The 19,212-nt window shown below is 42.7% G+C and overlaps 1 protein-coding gene across 3 annotated transcripts in view; it reads right to left on the bottom strand.

Moving 5' to 3' along the window:
- The window catches only part of DHRSX (dehydrogenase/reductase X-linked), a 171,729-nt gene that overhangs the window by 109,024 nt on the left and 43,493 nt on the right, over positions 1 to 19,212 (bottom strand). For 2 of the 3 annotated variants that reach the window (XM_065677527.1, XM_065677530.1), the window contains exon 3: positions 10,274 to 10,342. The exons of the other annotated variant lie outside the window; for it this stretch is intronic. In XM_065677527.1, coding sequence (XP_065533599.1) covers positions 10,274 to 10,342 — 69 coding nt within the window. The remainder of the gene's footprint in view (positions 1 to 10,273; positions 10,343 to 19,212) is intronic. 3 annotated transcript variants of the gene reach the window in all.

Genomic DNA, 19,212 nt, shown 5'->3' with positions numbered 1-19,212 from the left:
GACACACCCACCAAAACAGACATATCTTTAGGAAATGTCCTGTCATCAAGAAAATTGTTCCAATTAGGGCTTTATTTTTATATATATATTATAAAATTTTTATAAAAATAGAAAAATGGGATTTTTGCATGTATTGACTAATAAAGTGTAAAATATAATCTAGGGGAAAGCCTGCAGGGGAAAGGCGGCAAGATGAACTTTTCACAAGCTACCAGTTCAGAAGCCCCCAGCAGTTGTGATGAAGTTTTGAACAGGAGAAAAGGGTTTTTTTTTTCCCTTATAATTTTTTCCCCTTATATTGTTTTTTTCCTTTAATACATGCATATCTCTTCTTTTTTTCCCCCTTATATGTCATCAAGTTCTGAAGGAGAAGGAATTACAGACACTGTACAATTTTAACAAGATCCATGTTCCAGGAAGTTTAGTAGCTGTAAATTACTCAAAAAAGCTCAAGTGCATGACTGGAGGAGAGTAAGAGCAAATGCAGAACAACAGCAAATCTTTCCCAGAACCATGGAGATCTCTCTCCCACCACAGGCCCACCACACACTTCCTGTGCTTGGGAGGCAAGTATTATTTTTCAACTAGGTCAAACTAAATGTTGTAAAGATGACTTGATTTATTTTGTCTCCTCAAGTCACATCAGTTGTGTACAGCTACTCCCTCCAAGCAGCCTGAAGTCAACAGTAATCTTGGTAAGAGGAGACAGCGGCAGACATAGTGTTAAGTCTAAATAAGGACTAAAACACAGCTGGACCACTATCATAGGGAAATCATTCACACCACCCTGTCCAGAAATAGTCTCAATAAAAAAAAGAATCCAAATCCAGAAATGATTATCAGATATCTTATGTTTCTCATGCTAGATGTTTTGCTTAATTCAAGAGTTTACCAATCTCCTTAGGAGTATTTCTATTTCTTCTTACAAGCAAGACTTTCTAGCACCGAGTATCAGAAAAGACTATAAAAAATGCTCCGGCATTACATGTTTCCTGCAAGCCTTTAAATAGGCTGAGAAGGATTTCAAAGTACCCATTTGTTTGTTAATTTCCATTCAGATCGTGGAAATGTGGCAGAGATGTCATCAAGTAATTTTGAAAACATTTATTTGAAACTTAGATTTTTAAATTTAGGTCTCAATATAAAATATATTAGCATATGCCATGCATAGATAAAAATAACAAGAAGGGCAAGCTGATCCAGATTTACGGGCAATATTTTCTGGCCTTTTCACAGATCATTTTTCAGTGTTCCCACAATCATTCCCACTGTTTCCATAGAATGTTTTTTTTTTTTTACCTGCACAGATAGTTGGGGTTTTTTTTCCATGGCTCCAAAATTCTTCTCAAATACCCATTTCGTAAGACTGCATTATGAACAAATTATTGCTGTTTTCACCATGTTCCGTGCCCAAGAGTCTTTTTATGGGCAGTGGTATGAACACCAATACAATTCCTTGAAGAGCCAGCAGTCTTACACAGTCATACACAGGAATCTGTGTATGTTACAGTATGGCTGGACATGTTTTATGGTTTCACGTGGATTTGGCTGTTAAAATTTCATAGACACACAGTTACAGGGTGGCTGAGGCTGGAAGGCAGCTCTGGAGATTGTACAGTCCCAGCCCCTGTCCAGATGCCTTTTGAGTATCTCCCAGGATGGAGACTCTACAAACTCAGCAAATTATGCCAATATTCAATAGCCCTTATGCTAAAAAAGAGTTTTCCTAATTTTAAACAGGATTTCTTCCATTTCAGTTTGTGCCCATTGCCTCCGATCCTGTCACTGGGCACCATATCTCATTTAAGAACTGGGATATCTATTCAGAGCTTTGGTTCTTTGCCATTGAAAATTGGCCCTCAAAACACAAGTTAAGAATGGACGCACTAGTGTTGGCCCTTCAGAGGTGCAGAGATTCCTCTCTGGCTGTTCTCCCTCTGGAGCCTCGCCATACTACTGCAAGGATGGAGCTGGCAAGGAAAGATGAGCACTGCCAATGTGCTTAAGCAGACCACAGTCTGCCTCTTCACATGCAGGTTACACACACAACCTGTTAAATGTTTCAAATACAGGCTCTGCTTTTCCCATGTTTACTCCAGGCCACAAGTTCTCCTTGCTCCCAGTAGCTGGATCCCTAGTGCAGAAGCCAATAGCATTTCCACAGAAAATGTTACACTTGTTATAAGCAACTTAACTTCTACATGTAACCCACAGAAGCTAGGACTATATAAAGTAGACCTTGGAAGGGAGATATGAAAGCATTCCAGAGAGAAAACAAATTGCCTTCTTCTTGGCTGTGTCTTTCAGTGATCACCAGCAGTTTTCTTGAGAGCAGACAAGGTCTGGAAATAGCCCACGCAACCTGTCTGCAACTACTGCTAGAGCCAGAAAAAACAATGGCATGCTATGGGAGGTGTCAAACCCAGGAGCACCTTTATCCAGCCACTGCTTAACATCATGGCTCTATAGGTACATCAAAGAGGATCAAAATCCTGTAAAAGGGTGAAATGGGAGATTTTCAGGCCTTGCTGAGGCAATTTAATTTTGAAATTCCCTTTCTCCCGATTGCCTGCAGTAGAGCACCACAATCAGCAAAATCCTAACCTTGGAGCTCCTGTCCCATTAGTCACACAAAGCTTTGGTGATTTGCAGTCAGAAAATCATTTCAAGACATCCAAAAGGATTTTGTTATTCTGCCTACAGCTACACCTGTGCACTTCTTTGTCTCTAAATTTCAATTAGAAAAAATTTAAATATGAGAAAATCATGTTTCCTAGTGATAGAGCCTGTTAATGAAGTATGTTTCACATTTCCAGTGGAAATGGGAATTGAGGAAACTAACAGGCAGAGTTTGTGCCTGCATTATGAATACATTTTCTATTGGAAAGACGTTATCTCACTATCCAGATCTGCAGCTAATCTTTAACTCTGTGAACCATATTCATATTGCTCTTAATGTCTGAATTACCACCTTGTTAACATGACAACTCAATTTCTAAAGTGTCATAAGATACACAAAAAAATGGGGATTCTCTATTGTTTTAAATGTCTGTAAGCACCGAGGGGAAAAAAACTTGTAACATGTTACACTGAAAGTCAAAAGGAGAACAAAAAAGACCTGAGTAAGCAGGCTTAATGAATTTAACCATGTTTTTGAATCAAAGTATTACTTAAAACCAACAGAAAAGTAGGACAATTGATTTGCAAACTATTCACCTAAATGGTTTTATAAGAGGGCTGGGCATAAGTGCTACGAGCACAGAGAAACTGTATTAGCCCCTGCATTACTTTTTTATACTCTAGAAAGGGGTCTTCCATCCCCTGAGCATGTGGAGGATCCAGTCCTTACAGACTTAGATTAACACATCCGATATTTTTCAAGACTCAAATATTTTCATAGGGCTTGAATATACCTGATATAATCTTAGTTGAGGCTACAGAAGGAAAAGAAATCTTAATGTTCAGGCAAGGTTCTTATACCCATCACCAAGAGACAAAGCAGAAGTGCTCTGCAGTTCTATGCGGGACCTGCAAAGTGGCACACTGTCAGATTGAGACCTCTTTACTCCTCACCCATATCACCACCCTGTCTTTCAAGATGTCTTCATAAACCTGGCATTCAGTTGTACAACTCTAACTGAGGGAAGTCCCTGACCTGACAAACCTAAGTACTGGAGATAACATACCAGCATGAAAAAAGAAGCCCTGTAGATGGAAACTGCACTATTATTTCTAGGAAACTCTTTAAACCAATTCTATGGGTCTTTCAGCATTAGCACTGGTAAAGAAAGGATATGCCAATGGCAGGGTGTGGTAGAAGGAACAAAGAAGCCATGCCAGGTCTTGCCACAAGCTCAGGATGTACACTTTTACACCTCAAAACTACACCATAAAAGCAAATCTGAAGCAAGCAAGGATAAACCCACACATGTGTACACACACATATAGAAAACACTTCTCAACCACTAACATTTTGTACTATTTTTGACCATTTGGATGATCACTTCCCTAACAACACCTTTGACATACCATGTCAGAAAAAAATAAAGTCCCCCCTGGACTGGAAGGCTGCTATGAGGTCCCCATGCAGCCTTCTCTTCTCCAGGCTGAACAGCCCCAACTTCCTCAGCCTATCTTCATACGGGAGGTGCTCCAGTCCCCTGATCATCCTCGTGGCCCTCCCCTGGACTTGTTCCAGCAGTTCCATGTCCTTTTTATGTTGAGGACACCAGAACTGCACACAATACTCCAGGTGAGGTCTCACAAGAGCAGAGGAGAGGGGCAGGATCACCTCCTTCGACCTGCTGGTCACGCTCCTCTTGATGCAGCCCAGGATACGGTTGGCTTTCTGGGCTGCGAGCGCACACCGAAGTCAGCTCATGTTCATTTTCTCATCAACCAGCACCCCCAAGTCCTTCTCCGCAGGGCTGCTCTGAATCTCTTCTTTGCCTAATCTGTAGCTGTGCCTGGGATTGCTCCGACCCAGGTGTAGGACCTTGCACTTGTCATGGTTGAACTTCATAAGGTTGGCATCAGCCCACCTCACAAGCGTGTCAAGGTCCCTCTGGATGGCATCCCTTCCCTCCAGTGTATCAACCGGACCACACAGCTTGGTGTCATCGGCAAACTTGCTGAGGGCGCACTCAATCCCACTGTCCATGTCAGCAATGAAGATGTTAAACAAGACCGGTCCCAACACCGATCCCTGAGGGACACCACTCGTTACCGGTCTCCAGCTGGACATCGAGCCATTGACCACAACTCTTTGTGTGTGCGGCCATCCAGCCAGTTCTTTATCCACCGAGTGGTCCATCCATCAAATTGATATCTCTCCAATTTAGAGACAAGGATATCGTGTGGGACAGTGTCAAACGCTTTGCACAAGTCCAGGTAGATGACATCAACTGCTTTACCCTTGTCCATCAGTTCTGTAGCCCCGTCATAGAAGGCCACCAAATTGGTCAGGCAGGATTTCCCCTTAGTGAAGCCATGCTGGCTGCCACCAAGCACCTTGTTGGTATTCATGTGCCTTAGCATGCCTTCCAGGAGAATGTGCTCCAAGATTTTGCCAGGCGCAGAGGTGAGACTGACTGGTCTGTAATTCCCTGGGTCTTCCATTTTCCCCTTCTTGAAAATGGGGGTTATATTTCCCTTTTTCCAGTCATCAGGAACTTCACCTGACTGCCATGATTTTTCAAATACGATGGCCAGTGGCTTAGCAACTTCATTCACCAGCTCCTTCAGGACCCGCAGATGGATTCCATCAGGTCCCACGGACTTGTGCATGTTCAGATTTTTAAGATGGTCTCGAACCAGATCCTCTCCTACAGTGGGCCCAAGGTCCTCATTCTCACAGCCCCTGCATCTACTTTCTAAGAACTGGATGGTGCAGTCAGAGCCTTTGCCAGTGAAGACTGAGGCAAAGAAGTCATTCAGAACCTCAGCCTTCTCCAAATCCTGTGTAGCCAGTTCTCCCGAAAGCTTCCTCAGGGGGCCTATTTTGTCCCTAGTCTGTTTTTTGTTTGCTACGTACCTGTAGAATCCCTTCCTGTTATCCTTAACATCCCTGGCTAGGTTTAATTCTAACTGGGCCTTAGCCTTCCTAACCTGGTCCCTAGCTTCCCAGACAACATCCCTGTACTCTACCCAGGCCGCCTGTCCTTGCTTCCATTTTTTTATAAGCCTCTTTTTTCCTTTGAATTTTCCTCAGCAGCTCCTTATCCATCCAAGGAGGTCTCCTGGCCCTTCTGCCACACTTCCTTCATCCTTGGGATGCAGCACTCCTGAGCTTGTAGCAGGTGATCCTTGAATATCAACCAACAGTCTCGGGCCCCCCTGCCCTCCAGGGCTATATCCCATGGAACCTTACTAAGCAGGCTCCTGAAGAGGCCAAAGTCTGCTCTTTTGAAGTCCAGGGCAATGAGCTTGCTACACGCTCTTCTCACTCTCTTGGGGATCTCAAATTCGACCATCTCGTGATCGCTACATCCAAGGCTGCCCTGGAGTACCACATTCTCAACAAGCCCTTCCCTGTTGGTGAGCACAAGGTCAAGCATGGCACCTCTCCTTGTCAGCTCCTCTATTACTTGCAGAAGGAAATTGTCTTCCACACAGTCGAGGAACCTCGTGGATTGCTTGTGCCGTGCAGTGCCATCGTTCCAACAGATGTCAGGGTGGTTGAAATCCCCCATGAGAACAAGGGCCTGAGAGTGTGAGGCTCTTGATCAAAAACAAATCTAAAAGATTGGGAATTTGGGAACTCTCAGCAGCTGGTTTACTCTAGCCTGCAGGGAAAGCCAATGACAGTTCAGTATAGAGCAGAGAAACGTGGATTGATTTGTTAAAATTGGTGCCTGACATACAGCGAATATTAGTGGAGTTATCACCCATGAGTTATTCTGCAATTACACTTGGTACCTATCGGCTAGATCACCCCTTCTTTGGGTAAGCTCTTCTATCTCAGACCTCTAACAACAAGGAACGATCTTGCTCGTTAGGAGGTTATACCGCAAAAGGGAGCAAGCAACCTTGTTATCTCCTTATTCCCCGGCTGAGCCATACATAGCACAACCATCCCAAGAGAAAGCTCTGGGAAAAAGCCAGGCTTGTTGAATGCATGTGAATTGCAGTGTTTCTAAGGTGCTATCATTCCTCCTACTGCTTGGCCCACGCTGTCTTGATGTGGGTGAGACTGTAAATGACACAATTTGGTTGCCACTGTGCTAACCTCTGCATTCCTCTGACTCTGAGGGAGAAAGTCTTTCCTTCCTTTCTCACCTGGCTTCAAATGGAAGCCTCATGAATGCTGCAGATTTAGTGCTTAGTTTTATAATTGTGGTTTTATTTGAACTGCTGCAAAAATGTTGGGTGAGATTAAACACAGGCTTTTCCTTTTGAAGAGGTCTGTGCTTAATATGACTTTTACACCCTGTTTTCTCACTAACTTTCAATTTTTTTCTTGAGTGTAGTTGCAACTCCAGCTCCTACATTGCTCTTGTGAGAGCCTTTCCTCAGTACTATGCTAAGTGATATTTATGCATAAACTTTTGCTAATTGTTGATTCCACTGGTATTCATGAACCTATGCTGGAATGAATGTAGCTTTCATTCATGTTTATATATTAGTTTCCAGCATTTGTATGCTTGTAATCATTGGGTTAAAACCAGCTTTCATTTGCAGAGATGTAAACTGAGGGTAACTGAGGAGATAAGCTATATTATGTACACAGAAAGATTTTTTGTAGTATCACTGAGAGTTGAGTTTATCACAGAAACTTCCCAATTGATCAATAGAAGTCAGTCTGCTGCAGGTCACCTCTCAGGCTAGTTCTGTCTAAACAGAATCCAGGTCAGGACCTGCAGTGCCCTTCCTGATGCGAACCTGTGCTCAGCAAGCAGGCAACCGTTGAGCATTGCCTGGAAAGCACTCTCCTGATCTAACTAATGAACACACTAGCATAGACACACCCTGGGTAAATTACAGAGACTTACACAATTAGAATATCTCTGTGGCAATCCCTAGCCATCAACAATTTTCCCAGCCATATAATTGCTACTATTAACAACACAAGTTCCCAATTTAACAAATGGAAGCAAGATAAATGCCCACATCATTCTGGCTTCTCCCAGCTTTATGATTCAGAGCATAGCAATCTGTTGCCCTTGGTCTTTTGGAAATAGTGGCCATTTGATAATTTCAATGACAATGCAGCACTTCTGGTCTGCTCTGAATATCTGAGGGCTTTGAGTGCTTTATCATGGAAGAAGTTCTGATGTTCAAGTGAATCGGATCCATTATGCCTCAAAGACCTACACCTTATTCTCTTCCACTCTTGTGGACCCATGTCCTTCTTCACTCTTTACGCTTAGCAGCAGCTAACTCAGCACAGAGACCCAAAACCAAGAAGGACACCTAAACAGTCTGGAATCAACAGGGAGAGGAACCAAAGAGGTTTCTGGTATAGCACTATGAGAGAGGATGGGCTGTAAGAAGAGGTGATGTGATACATTGCTTAGAATTTTTTGTGTCCTTTAACATCACTGCCTTGTAGGGAGATGGCTGCAACTGCTTTCCTCTCCAATACCCTACCATCTTTTGGCATTGACTCTGGTTTGAATGCCTCCAGCATGGGAAGTTTCTTGCCACCCTGCATTCAAAAATGTTGTCAGTCCTTTCTTTATGTCTTGCCATGCTGCTGCTGCTGCTGCAAAAATAGCATCACCTGCATGCATAGCCTTTTGATTTTTAGTCTTTATTCTCCTCTGAAACTGTTAACAGCTCATCAGCTGCTACATAGGAATCACTTATGTACACACTTTAAAACTCACATGTCCCAGAAGTGTACATTATGTCAAGCAAAACTACTCATCCTTCGATAGCAGACAGAGCCTCAGACAGACAGTGGACAAGACACAGAAGGATCATATCGCCTTTAAAACTCTGTAATTACATTACACTATGCATTCAACAAGCCTGGCCTTTTCCCAGAGCTGTCTCTGGGGATGTTTGTGCTATGTATGGCTCAGCCAGGAAACAAGGAGAAGACGAGGTCTCTTGCTCCCTTTTGCTGTCTAACCTGCTAACAAGCAAGGAGATTTTTATTAGAGATCTGAGGTCTGGATAGCAAACTGTTCGCACCCACTCATATAGTTTGTCCACAGTAAAGGAAAGACAGCTATATTGTCCTAATCCTTCATCATGCTGGCTGCCCAGCAATACTGCTTTGAGTAGCTCTCCTTCAAGAATCCAGTACTTCAGATGGGAACAGTTTCTGTGAGCAGTTTTCTTCACACAGGACTGTTGGTCAGACTCAAGTGAGTCCTTTGACCAGGACAATGCACTTGTAAGTTCAAACATCCCTCAATCGGGAAACAATTGTTGAAATTTGTTTTAAGGAAACTCTTGAAATTCTCTTTCCATTTGTTTTAGGGCCAAATCTACCAGGACCTGAGATTACTAAAGCCTCAGTCATTATAATAAACTTCAGATATACTTTCAGCTTCCTCAAACTGCCAGCTGTATCTTGACAAAGTTTCTAACTGAAAAACCAAGAAAGACCGGGGTGCTAGAAAAGCCTGTGATCACACGGCTGTGAGAAAATAAGACAGACCCTGCTCTATACAGCTTCATGCAGGTCACGTGAGGTAATTAACTCCTAATGGTTTTGGTCTCTGTACAGAAACTTCCAGCAAAAGACTTAAACAATGTAATAATTACCTTTTTCCTTTCATGATCCTTCTGACTATACCTTAATTTATGATGCTTTTAACTAGCATACATGTATCCTGAGGCTATGATGGGTGCACATTTAAGTCAAAAGATAAATCTTAATGAAAGGGGGTTTTAACACAATAATTAACCTATTTTGATCATCATAACAGTAATTATTAGAGGCACAAAACCAGAATCAGATCTCAGAAGAAGCCATGAAGATCCTAAATAGGATGGACTAGCAGCACTGCCCTATTATTTTGCCAAGAAATGATACATCAAAGTGACATCAGTGAATCATCATATGCTAATAGGAGCTACACCCAGTGAATCTGAGATGGAAACATTAGATGCACTAACCTCCACCACAAACTGCAAATTATAATCACACAGCAGATAGTGCGCAACGTGCCTTTTCTCATAGTTGTCAAGCTATGCTCTCTTTATGCCTCCCCAACATGACTGCTCATGGGATTAAGAGCAAAAATGGAAGAAATGTAAAAACACAGGAATTTTGGCTTGATATGATAGACCCAGCTATTTTTAAGAAAACAGTTTCATTTTGTGAAGGATTATAAGCTCTCAAATTGTGTCAAATATCCCAATTGGGCAATGTTGTTCTTTTAGAAAACTTTTACCCCTCTCCCTTCAAAAAAGAAAATCCAAACACTTTCTTATGGGATTATGCACAATGGAGGCAAGACCAGCAATGAGAAAGAGCATACCCACTCTTACCTACTCTTATCCTCCCCTTAGCAGAAATGACTAGTATTCTGATTTTCTGCCCAGCTATTAAATTATTGCGCCTATACACACGTGCAGGCAGCCTGTAACTTGCAGGCAGCCCTTTTGCAATGACACATGGAGAAGAAGTCAAACAAAACTGAAAATGTTTTTAAATACATCCTACTCATTTTACCCTTTGTGTCAGGTTTACTTTAAGGATTAGCTTCCTCAAAGTAAGAGATGCTTAACAATACACAAAGTGGGAAAATGTAAGAAAAGGTGCCAGCTGAAAGAGAGGAATAAAGTGTTCTTTAAAAAAAAGGATAAAGTATGGTACCTTTTCCAGACGAAGTTTCTTCTTGTATTTTCCTCACTGCTTCTTGGCCCTCACTCTCACTGTTTCCAGCTGTTAGAATACAGAAGATGGAAAATCATTGATGCAATCAACCTAAGGACAGCAAATATAAGCATGCTGCTATGAAATGCTAACCACAGTGTAAGACCAGTATGAAGTTTTAGGTGAAAAGGCACTGCCAGGTAGAAGAGTTTTTTACAAAGGCTGTACAAATGCACTGCTGTTCACATGAGTTCTGCCTCCTTATCTCATTTATTCATACAAGATAGGACCAGCTTTTGTGACATTCAGCTAAGGCAAATAGTGACATTTGTTTGGCAATTTTTATAATAACTTATATCAAAGGGAAAAAACAGAAGCACAAAGAAAATATTGTGCTTGGCAGTACAAGTTAACTTTTTAAAAAGAAGTTTCACATTCTATGTATCCATCCACAAACATTTTCCATAGCATGACACATCAAAATACCTATTGTTTATTATCCAAATTCAACATCAAGAATGATACGTGTCCTGGGTTTAGCAGTAGCAGTCAGTTTTTCGCCTTCTTAGTAGCTGGTGCAGCTCTGTGTTTTGACTTTCAGCCTATGAACAGAGCTGATAACACCGATGTTTTTAGCTGTTGCTCAGTAATGTTTACCCTGACTAAGGACTTCGTGAGTCTCATGCTCTGCCAGGGACAAGGGGAGGCCAGGAAGAAGCAGAGCATCACGGAGATCACAAAGACACGACGAAGTGGGATGGAAAACCTACTTCAGCTTTGGAGGAACAGGTGAGTGAATTGAAGAGGGGAGCAAGGGCCAAGACTGATCATCCCATGAGAGCTGTGGCTTCAGTCTCTGGTGAGCAGGTTCCCAGACAGAGTAGAAGAGCTGACTTTACTCCAGCTCCTCTGATAATGAAGAATAATCCCTTTCAACATGACTTAAGTGTTCAATGTGGTGATGACTACTAGAGGGGCCCCGCCTCCAGCCAGGTGGAGGTAGGGGACAATCAGATTTACTGGACTGTGTGGATCAGATGGCCTGGCACATCAGTCCCACAGAAGTATAAGGCTCTAGTAGATACCGGTGCACAGTGTACCCTGAGGCCATCAAGCTGTCAAGCGGTGGAACCCATCTATATTTCTGGAGTGACAGGAGGATCCCAAGAGTTGACTGTACTGGAGGCTGAAATCAGCCTGACTGGGAGGAAATTGCAAAAGCACCCCATTGTGACTGGTCCAGAGGCTCCATGCATCCTCGTCATAGACTACCCCAGGAGAGGGTACTTCAAAGACCCAAGAGGGTACTGATGGGCTTTTGGTATTGCTGCTTTGGAGACTGAGGAAATTGAGCAGCTGTCCACCTTGCCTGGTTTCTCAGAGGATCCTTCTGTTGTGGGGTTGCTGAAAGTCGAAGAACAGCAAGTGCAATCGCGACCACAACAGCGCACCAGTGGCAATATCGCACCAACCAAGACTCCCTGATTCCTATCCATCATCTGATTCGTAGACTGGAGAGTCAGGGAGTGATCAGCAGGACCTGCTCACCCTTTAATAGCCCCATGTGGCCAGTGCGAAAGTCTAACGGAGAGTGGAGACTAACAGTAGACTATCGTGGCCTGAATGAAGTCACACCGCCATTGAGTGCTTCTGTACTGGACATGCTAGAACTTCAGTATGAATTAGAGCCAAAGGCAGCCAAGTGGTAGGCCACGGTTGATATTGCCAATGCATTTTTCTCAACTCCTTTGGCAGCAGAGTGCAGGCCACAGTTTGCTTTTACTTGAAGGGGTGTCCAGTTCACTTGGAACCGACTGCCCCAGGGGTAGAAACACAGCCCTACCATTTGCCATGGACTGATCCAGACTGCACTGGAACAGGGGCAAGCTCCAGAATACCTGCAATACATTGATGACATTATTGTGTGGGGCAATACAGCGGAAGAAGTCTTTGAGAAAGGGAGGAAAATAATCCAAATCCTGCTGAAAGCTGGTTTTGCCATAAAACGGAGTAAGGTCAAGGGACCTGCGCAGCAGATTCAATTTTGGGGAATAAAATGGCAAGATGGACGTAGACAGATCCCCACAGATGTGATCAACAAGATAACAGCAATGTCTCCACCAACTAATAAGAAAGAAACACAAGCTTTCTTGGGTGCTGTGGGGTTCTGGAGAATGCACATCCCGAATTACAGGTAAGCCCTCTCTACCATGTGCCCCAGAAGAAGAGTGATTTTAAATGGGGCCCAGAGCAACAACAAGCTTTTGAGCAAATTAAACGCAAGATAGTTCATGCAGTAGCCCTTGGAGAAGTCCGAACCAAGCCAGATGTAAAAAATGTACTGTACACCGCAGCCGGGGAGAATGGTCCTACCTGGAGCCTCTGGCAGAAAAATCCAGGGGAGACTCGAGGTCAACCCCTCGGCTTTTGGAGTTGGGGATACAAAGGATCTGAGGCCAGCTATACCCCAACTGAGAAAGAGATACTGGCAGCCTATGAAGGGGTTTGAGCTGCTTCGGAAGGGATTGGCACTGAAGCACAGCTCCTCCTGGTGCCCCGGTTGCCCGTGCTGGGCTGGATGTTCAGAGGCAGGGTCTCCTCTACACATCATGCAACTGATGCTACATGGAGTAAATGAGCTGCACTAATTACGCAACGAGCTCGAATAGGAAATCCCAGTTGTCCAGGCATTCTAGAAGTCATCATGGACTGGCCAGAGGGCAAAGATTTTGGAATGTCACCAGAGGAGGAGGTGATGCGTGCTGAAGAGGCTCCACCATATAACAAACTGTCAGAAAGTTAAAAACAGTATGCCTTGTTTACTGATGTGTCCTGCCGTATTGTGGGAAAGCATCGGAGATGGAAGGCAGCCGTATGGAGTCCTGGAAGACAAGTTGCAGAGACTGCTGAAGGAGAGGCCGAATCGAGTCAGTTTGCCGAGGTGAAAGCCATCCAGCTGGCCCTGGACATTGCTGAACAAGAAAAGTGGCCAGTACTTTATCTCTACACTGACTCATGGACGATGGCAAATGTCCTGTGGGGGTGGTTGCAGCAATGGAAGCAGAGCAACTGGCAATGCAGAGGTAAACCCATCTGGGCTGCTGCACTGTGGCAAGATATTGCTGCCCGGGTGCAGAACCTGGTGGTGAAGGTACGCCATGTAGATGCACATGTACCCAAGAGTCGGGCCACTGAGGAACACCAGAACAACCAACAAGTGAATAAAGCTGCTAAGATTGAAGTGGCTCAGATGGACTTAGATTGGCAACATAAAGGTGAACTATTTTTGGCCCGGTGGGCCCGTGACACTTCAGGTCATCAGGGCAGAGATGCAACATACAGATGGGCCCGTGACCAAGGGGTGGACTTAACAATGGACACTATTGCCCAGGTTATTCACAAGTGTGAAATGTGCTGCAATTAAACAAGCCAAACGGTTAAAGCCTCTTTGGTATGGAGGACTATGGCTGAAGTACAAATATGGGGAGGCCTGGCAGATTGATTATATCACACTCCCACCAACCCGCCAAGGCAAGCGCCATGTGCTTACCATGGTGGAAGCAACTACCGGATGGCTGGAAACATACGCCGTGCCCCACGCCACTGCCCGGAACACTATCCTGGGCCTTGAGAAACAGATTTTGTGGCGACATGGCGCCACAGAGAGAACTGAGTCAGACAATGGGACTCATTTCCGGAATAACCTTATAGACACTTGGGCCAAAGAGCATGGCATTGAGTGGGTATATCACATCCCCTACCATGCACCAGCCTCTGGGAAAAGCGAGCGGTACAATGGGCTGATAAAAACCACACTGAGAGCAATGGGTGGGGGAATTTTCAAGCATTGGGATACACATTTAGCAAAAGCCACCTGGTTGGTCAACACCAGAGGATCTGCCAAGAGGGCTGGCCCAGCCCAGTCAGAACTTTTACATACTGTAGAAGGTGATAAAGTTCCTGTGGTGCACATAAAGAATTTGCTGGGGAAGACAGTCTGGGGTATTCCTGCTTCAGGTAAAGGCAAACCCACTTGTGGGATTGCTTTTGCTCAGGGACCCGGATATGCTTGGTGGGTAATGCGGGAAGATGGGGAAGGAAAGAAAGAGGGAGAAAAGGGGTGGAGAGTGAGTGAACGAACTGTGTGGCTTGGTTTAAACCACAACAATACCTCTTACAAACTTCATGAAGGTGCGTTTTTCTTTTCCTGATTATATAAACCTCTGCCTTGGTTTCTGTCATGGTTTAACCCCAGCCAGTAACTAAGTACCACACAGCTGCTCATTCACTCCTCCCAACCCACTGTGGGATGTGGAGAGAACTGGATAAAGTTAAAACCCTCAGGTTGAGATAAAAACAGGCTTTAATAATATAAATAAAAGTAAAATATCATAATAATAACAAGAGGAAAAAGAGAGAGATAAATAAAACCCAAGAAACACAAGTGATGCACAGTACAGCTGCTCATCACCCACTAACCGATGCTCACCCTGACCCGAGCAGTGATCAGCCTGTGCTGGCCAACTCCCCCCAGTTTATATATTGGGCATAACATGATGTGGTACGGAATACCCCTTTGGCTGGTTTGGGTCAGGTGTTCTGTCTCTGCTTCCTCCTCACTTCCTGTACCCCTCCTTACTGTCAGAGCATGAGAGATTGAAAAGTCCTCGACTGGGGTAAGCATACTTAGCAACAAGTGAAACACTGGTGTGTTACCAGTATTGCTCTCATACTGAAGCCAAAACACAGCACTAATTGATTCCCCAACCCTGGACGCTTTCAAGATTTGGCTCGACAGCATGCTGGGACATCTATTCTAGGTCATGCTTGCCTATAAAGGTTGGATCCTTAAGGTCCCTTCCAACCTGGTATTCTATGATTTTATGACACTGTATCACCTAGTAAGAAAATATTAACTATCCCAGCAGAAACCAGGACAGTTTCTATACAGGCTTTATCTTACACCACTTTACAAGCATTCTGTCCTCTCATTCACTTGTTAGCTATGCAGCCACAATTTCAGGTTTTCCAGATTTTTTCTCACTTTTTTTTTTTTTTTTTTTTTTTTTTAGTAACAGTGAATCAGCTCTATCAAAGAAAAGGAAAGAATCACATTACAGAGTAAGCCAAATTTGGAAGAGACCTCAGGAGGTCATCTAGTTCAGCTTCCTGCTCACAGTAGTTGGTGTCTGCTTGTATTTACTTTAAGATGTTAGAACATGCTTTATAGAGCTATTAAGCTGGATTCATTTGATCTCACAGAGAATATGTTCAAAAAGTGGGAGTAAGCCCTTTGAGACAGATCATGCCATCCATCAGCTGCACTAGATAAAGTCTCAGAGCAGTGAATGGAGATTTTTGGGACAACCTGACCACTTTGAGGAGGTAGGTTAATATTCTTTTGAGGATGGAGGTTTTGCTGTGCTTCTGCAGTAAAAAACAACAATTTCCAATATATCTTTGTTTCCACGATATACAAGAAGACTCAATATTTGCATAAATGTGGCCAAAACAAAGACATTCAACATTTCAGATAGTGGAGAGAAAATAATCCTCCCATAAAACCTAGAGTCATATATGTAGGCCTATAACTGTTCTTTATGAATTCCATTAACTAGGAAATTATGTTGATCAAACTGACAGGAAAGAAAGAAAAGGAAAAAAAAAAACCAACCGAACAAACACACAAAACTCCCCAAACCAACCAACGAACCAAACAAACAAACAGTATCAAGGAGACATTTGCAGTATTTTCTCTTGCTGTTGTTTATTTTCCCCTTTAAATCCATCCAGCCTTGTACAGAACAGAAACATCCAGCTTGATGATAATTTCTACATGTAGATGCAGCATCCACAAACAAACCCTCCAGTGAAACTGCCATTTCTGGGGAAATCTGTGCACAGGGGTTGTGGGCAAGAGATCAGTTTTCCTCATTGTTTCACCTCAAGTGATGTACTAGAGTAAGATTTCAAACTCAGTGTGTTATTACACCAGATAGAGTTAGCGTAGAAACAAAAACACTTAAGTGACAATTCTGTGAGGGTCTGTCTTGATTCCTCTTTAATTCAGCACTCTTGATGCAGACAACGGACTTATTAAAGCCTCCAGTGTCTTGATTTAACTCTCAGTATGTTCACTTAATTTGTTCTTTTAAAAGAGCTTGTGTTCACAACAAATATTAATTTGCTTTATTTTGCTATTATCTAAATGGTTATTCATTAAAGCTCAGTGCTTTCCAAAAGAGTTCATTTTATTCATATTTGCATATTTTTCACTTAAGACCACTGGGAAAAAATAATTATTTTGCTGAACAATCACTTTAGTTGTCTGTTTCCAGCCTTATTCAAGGGAGTTTGAAAAGCAGATTTTGAAACCTGGAGCATCTCAGAATTGAAACAGCCTGAGTAAAAGCTGCTATTGCAGCAGAGGCTTTTGAAATACTTCTTTCAAAGAAAATCCTGTAAGGAAGAATAAATGAGCAAATGACACTGAACACTGAACAAATGACCAAAATCCTTACATAAAGTTCAAAGACATATATATTAGAAAGATACCATAAGACTGTGAGAGTAATCTACACTTCTAAGTTAGCTAAAGGAAACCAGCATCCCCTTGCTGAGGATGGGTGGGAGAAGAAATGGACATTGCACTGTTGTACTGCCTCTCTTCTGGTACATCCTTCTGGAATCCTCTCTGAAAAGTGTGTGGTAGGCATGAAAAAGAACAACCCCCTTTCATTCAGAATTTAAAAAACCCACTTTTTTATTAAAAATTAAAAAAAAAAAAAAACGCCTTTTAAGTCACCAAACTAACACAATCAGGTTTAGGTTGGAAAAACTGAAAAATAGTTTGTGTCTTCTTGATGAAGATGGGTCACTAAATGGCACAACCTTCAAGTACACTGGAGCACAGCACTCAGAACTAAGGAAGGGGACAGTTTACTATACGAGGATTAAATTCTTACCACCATCAACTAGTTTAGATCCTCAATAGTACATTTGTAGCAATTCTTTAAAAAACTTTGTGATGCACAGGAGAATCCTTGGACTGGACTTTTTGACGATTCACCATAATTTTCGTAGGTTCAACATGCCAGAATTTACCCATTTTAAATTCTATAGCATCTGTAGCATAAGATTTGCTCTGGATTCAAGTGGCTTGGACAGATGAATAGGAATGGGAAGACAGACCATGTGTTTTACGCAGTGAGAGAATCTGAACAAAAGCTTTGAGAAAACGGGATTCAATGTCTTGAGAGTTTAGATCATCAAAGTACCCCATATCATAATAATCTTGCTTTTCCTGCTAGTTTAAAGTGTCTATTGGGAACACAAAATAGACACAGTTCTCAAGAACTGTTTATGCAAGCTGTTCAGTGCCCTGTCTGATGTTTTTCTTTTTAGTCCCTACAGAACAGTGAAAAAGTAAGGTGAGACTGATTCAATAACATTCCTGAATACAATCAATTCTTAAAATAAAACTAATAACATTCAAGTCTGAATGGATTAATTTGTATAAAATGTCATTTTAATGGCATGAAAAAATCTAATTCTTAGTAAAATACTGAAACTCAAATTGAAAACAAACAAACAAAAAGATGGAAAATAGATTTAATAGAACTTTTAGTGAAAAACATTGACTCTCCTCTTCAGCATTCATCTACACAAACACCGCAAGTCAAAGCATGTCAATCTAAAGCCACCACAGAAGTATATAGAAAAATTCTTATCAGCAGCAATAGGCTTTGGATCTTATCCTAAAGGTCAGGCTCTGCCATCTTAATCACTTAAGTAGATCCTAACTCTGAATGTTATTTCAGGGATTTAAACAGAATTATCACAGAAGATTGTTCAGCCTGAATAAGGACAGCAAAATCACAGCTCCTAGAAATCCAGCACAGATGGGAAACATTCACACTATCACTAGTTAAGGGGTCCTGATACATCTGTATTGTATTCTTTATACAGTATTTTTCATTTCTTTGAATGTGAAAATCTCTCCTTTTGGAGAGTAACTGATACTCATGCTCAAAATTTCCTAATAAAAAAATCAAGATCTTTTCCAATTGCTGTTTTGCAAAAATAAGGATTTGCAATCTTGACTTTTCAAGGGAACCTACTGCAGGGCATTATAAAGAAATTTATAATAGTCTATGAAGAATGATACAGCCTGCAAAGCTGAAGGTTGCCTGGAGAGAATAAACCCACAAATCCAAAAAGCCTTAGCTTACCAAAGGTAGCAGGTGGAGAATTTACTGACTTTCAGCTAAATAACAAAAAAGCAAAACACAAATAAAACCTTTCTGAGACCACAGAATCACAGAATCGTTTGGGTTTAAAAAGACCTTAAAGCTCATCCAGTTCCAACCCCCTACCATGTGTAGGGACACCTTCCACTTGACGAGGTTGCTCAAAGCCCCATCCAGCCTGGCCTAGTACACTGCCAGGGATGGGGCAGCCACAGCTTCTCTGGGCAACCTGTGCCAGTGTCTCACCGCCCTCACAGTAAAGAACACCAAGAAGACGCAAACCACTCAGGCTGCGATGGTCCAGAGACAAATCCAACCCCTCCAGCCTGGAATCCAAAAGCCACACTGAGCACTGAAGCACCCTTCAGCCTGCAATAAACCCCACTGCAGGCGACCCAGGAAAGTGAGGACAGGGTGATCTGCCTGGTGGCAGGTCAGCCATGCAGGCACATCACCTCCCAGTCCCTCCTTCTCCCCAGCATCTGGCAAGTGCAACCCCCTCATTCACCTGGGGAACTCTACCTGAGATAAACACCCATCTCTTGATTTATTTAGCTATAATTATGTATCAGACAATCCCTGAAACGATGAACCACTTTCCAGGGTTCACAGCCTGCCCCATGGCATTCCCCACTCCCCCTGATCACTTAGAGTAATACAAGTTCAAAACTGATGCCTATAAACTCTGAT

The sequence above is a fragment of the Lathamus discolor genome, chromosome 4 (assembly GCF_037157495.1).
Source record: "Lathamus discolor isolate bLatDis1 chromosome 4, bLatDis1.hap1, whole genome shotgun sequence".
Lineage (NCBI taxonomy): Eukaryota > Metazoa > Chordata > Aves > Psittaciformes > Psittacidae > Lathamus > Lathamus discolor.
The sequence above is the reverse complement of the archived record's forward strand: the minus strand, read 5'-3'. Positions and strand labels throughout refer to the sequence as shown.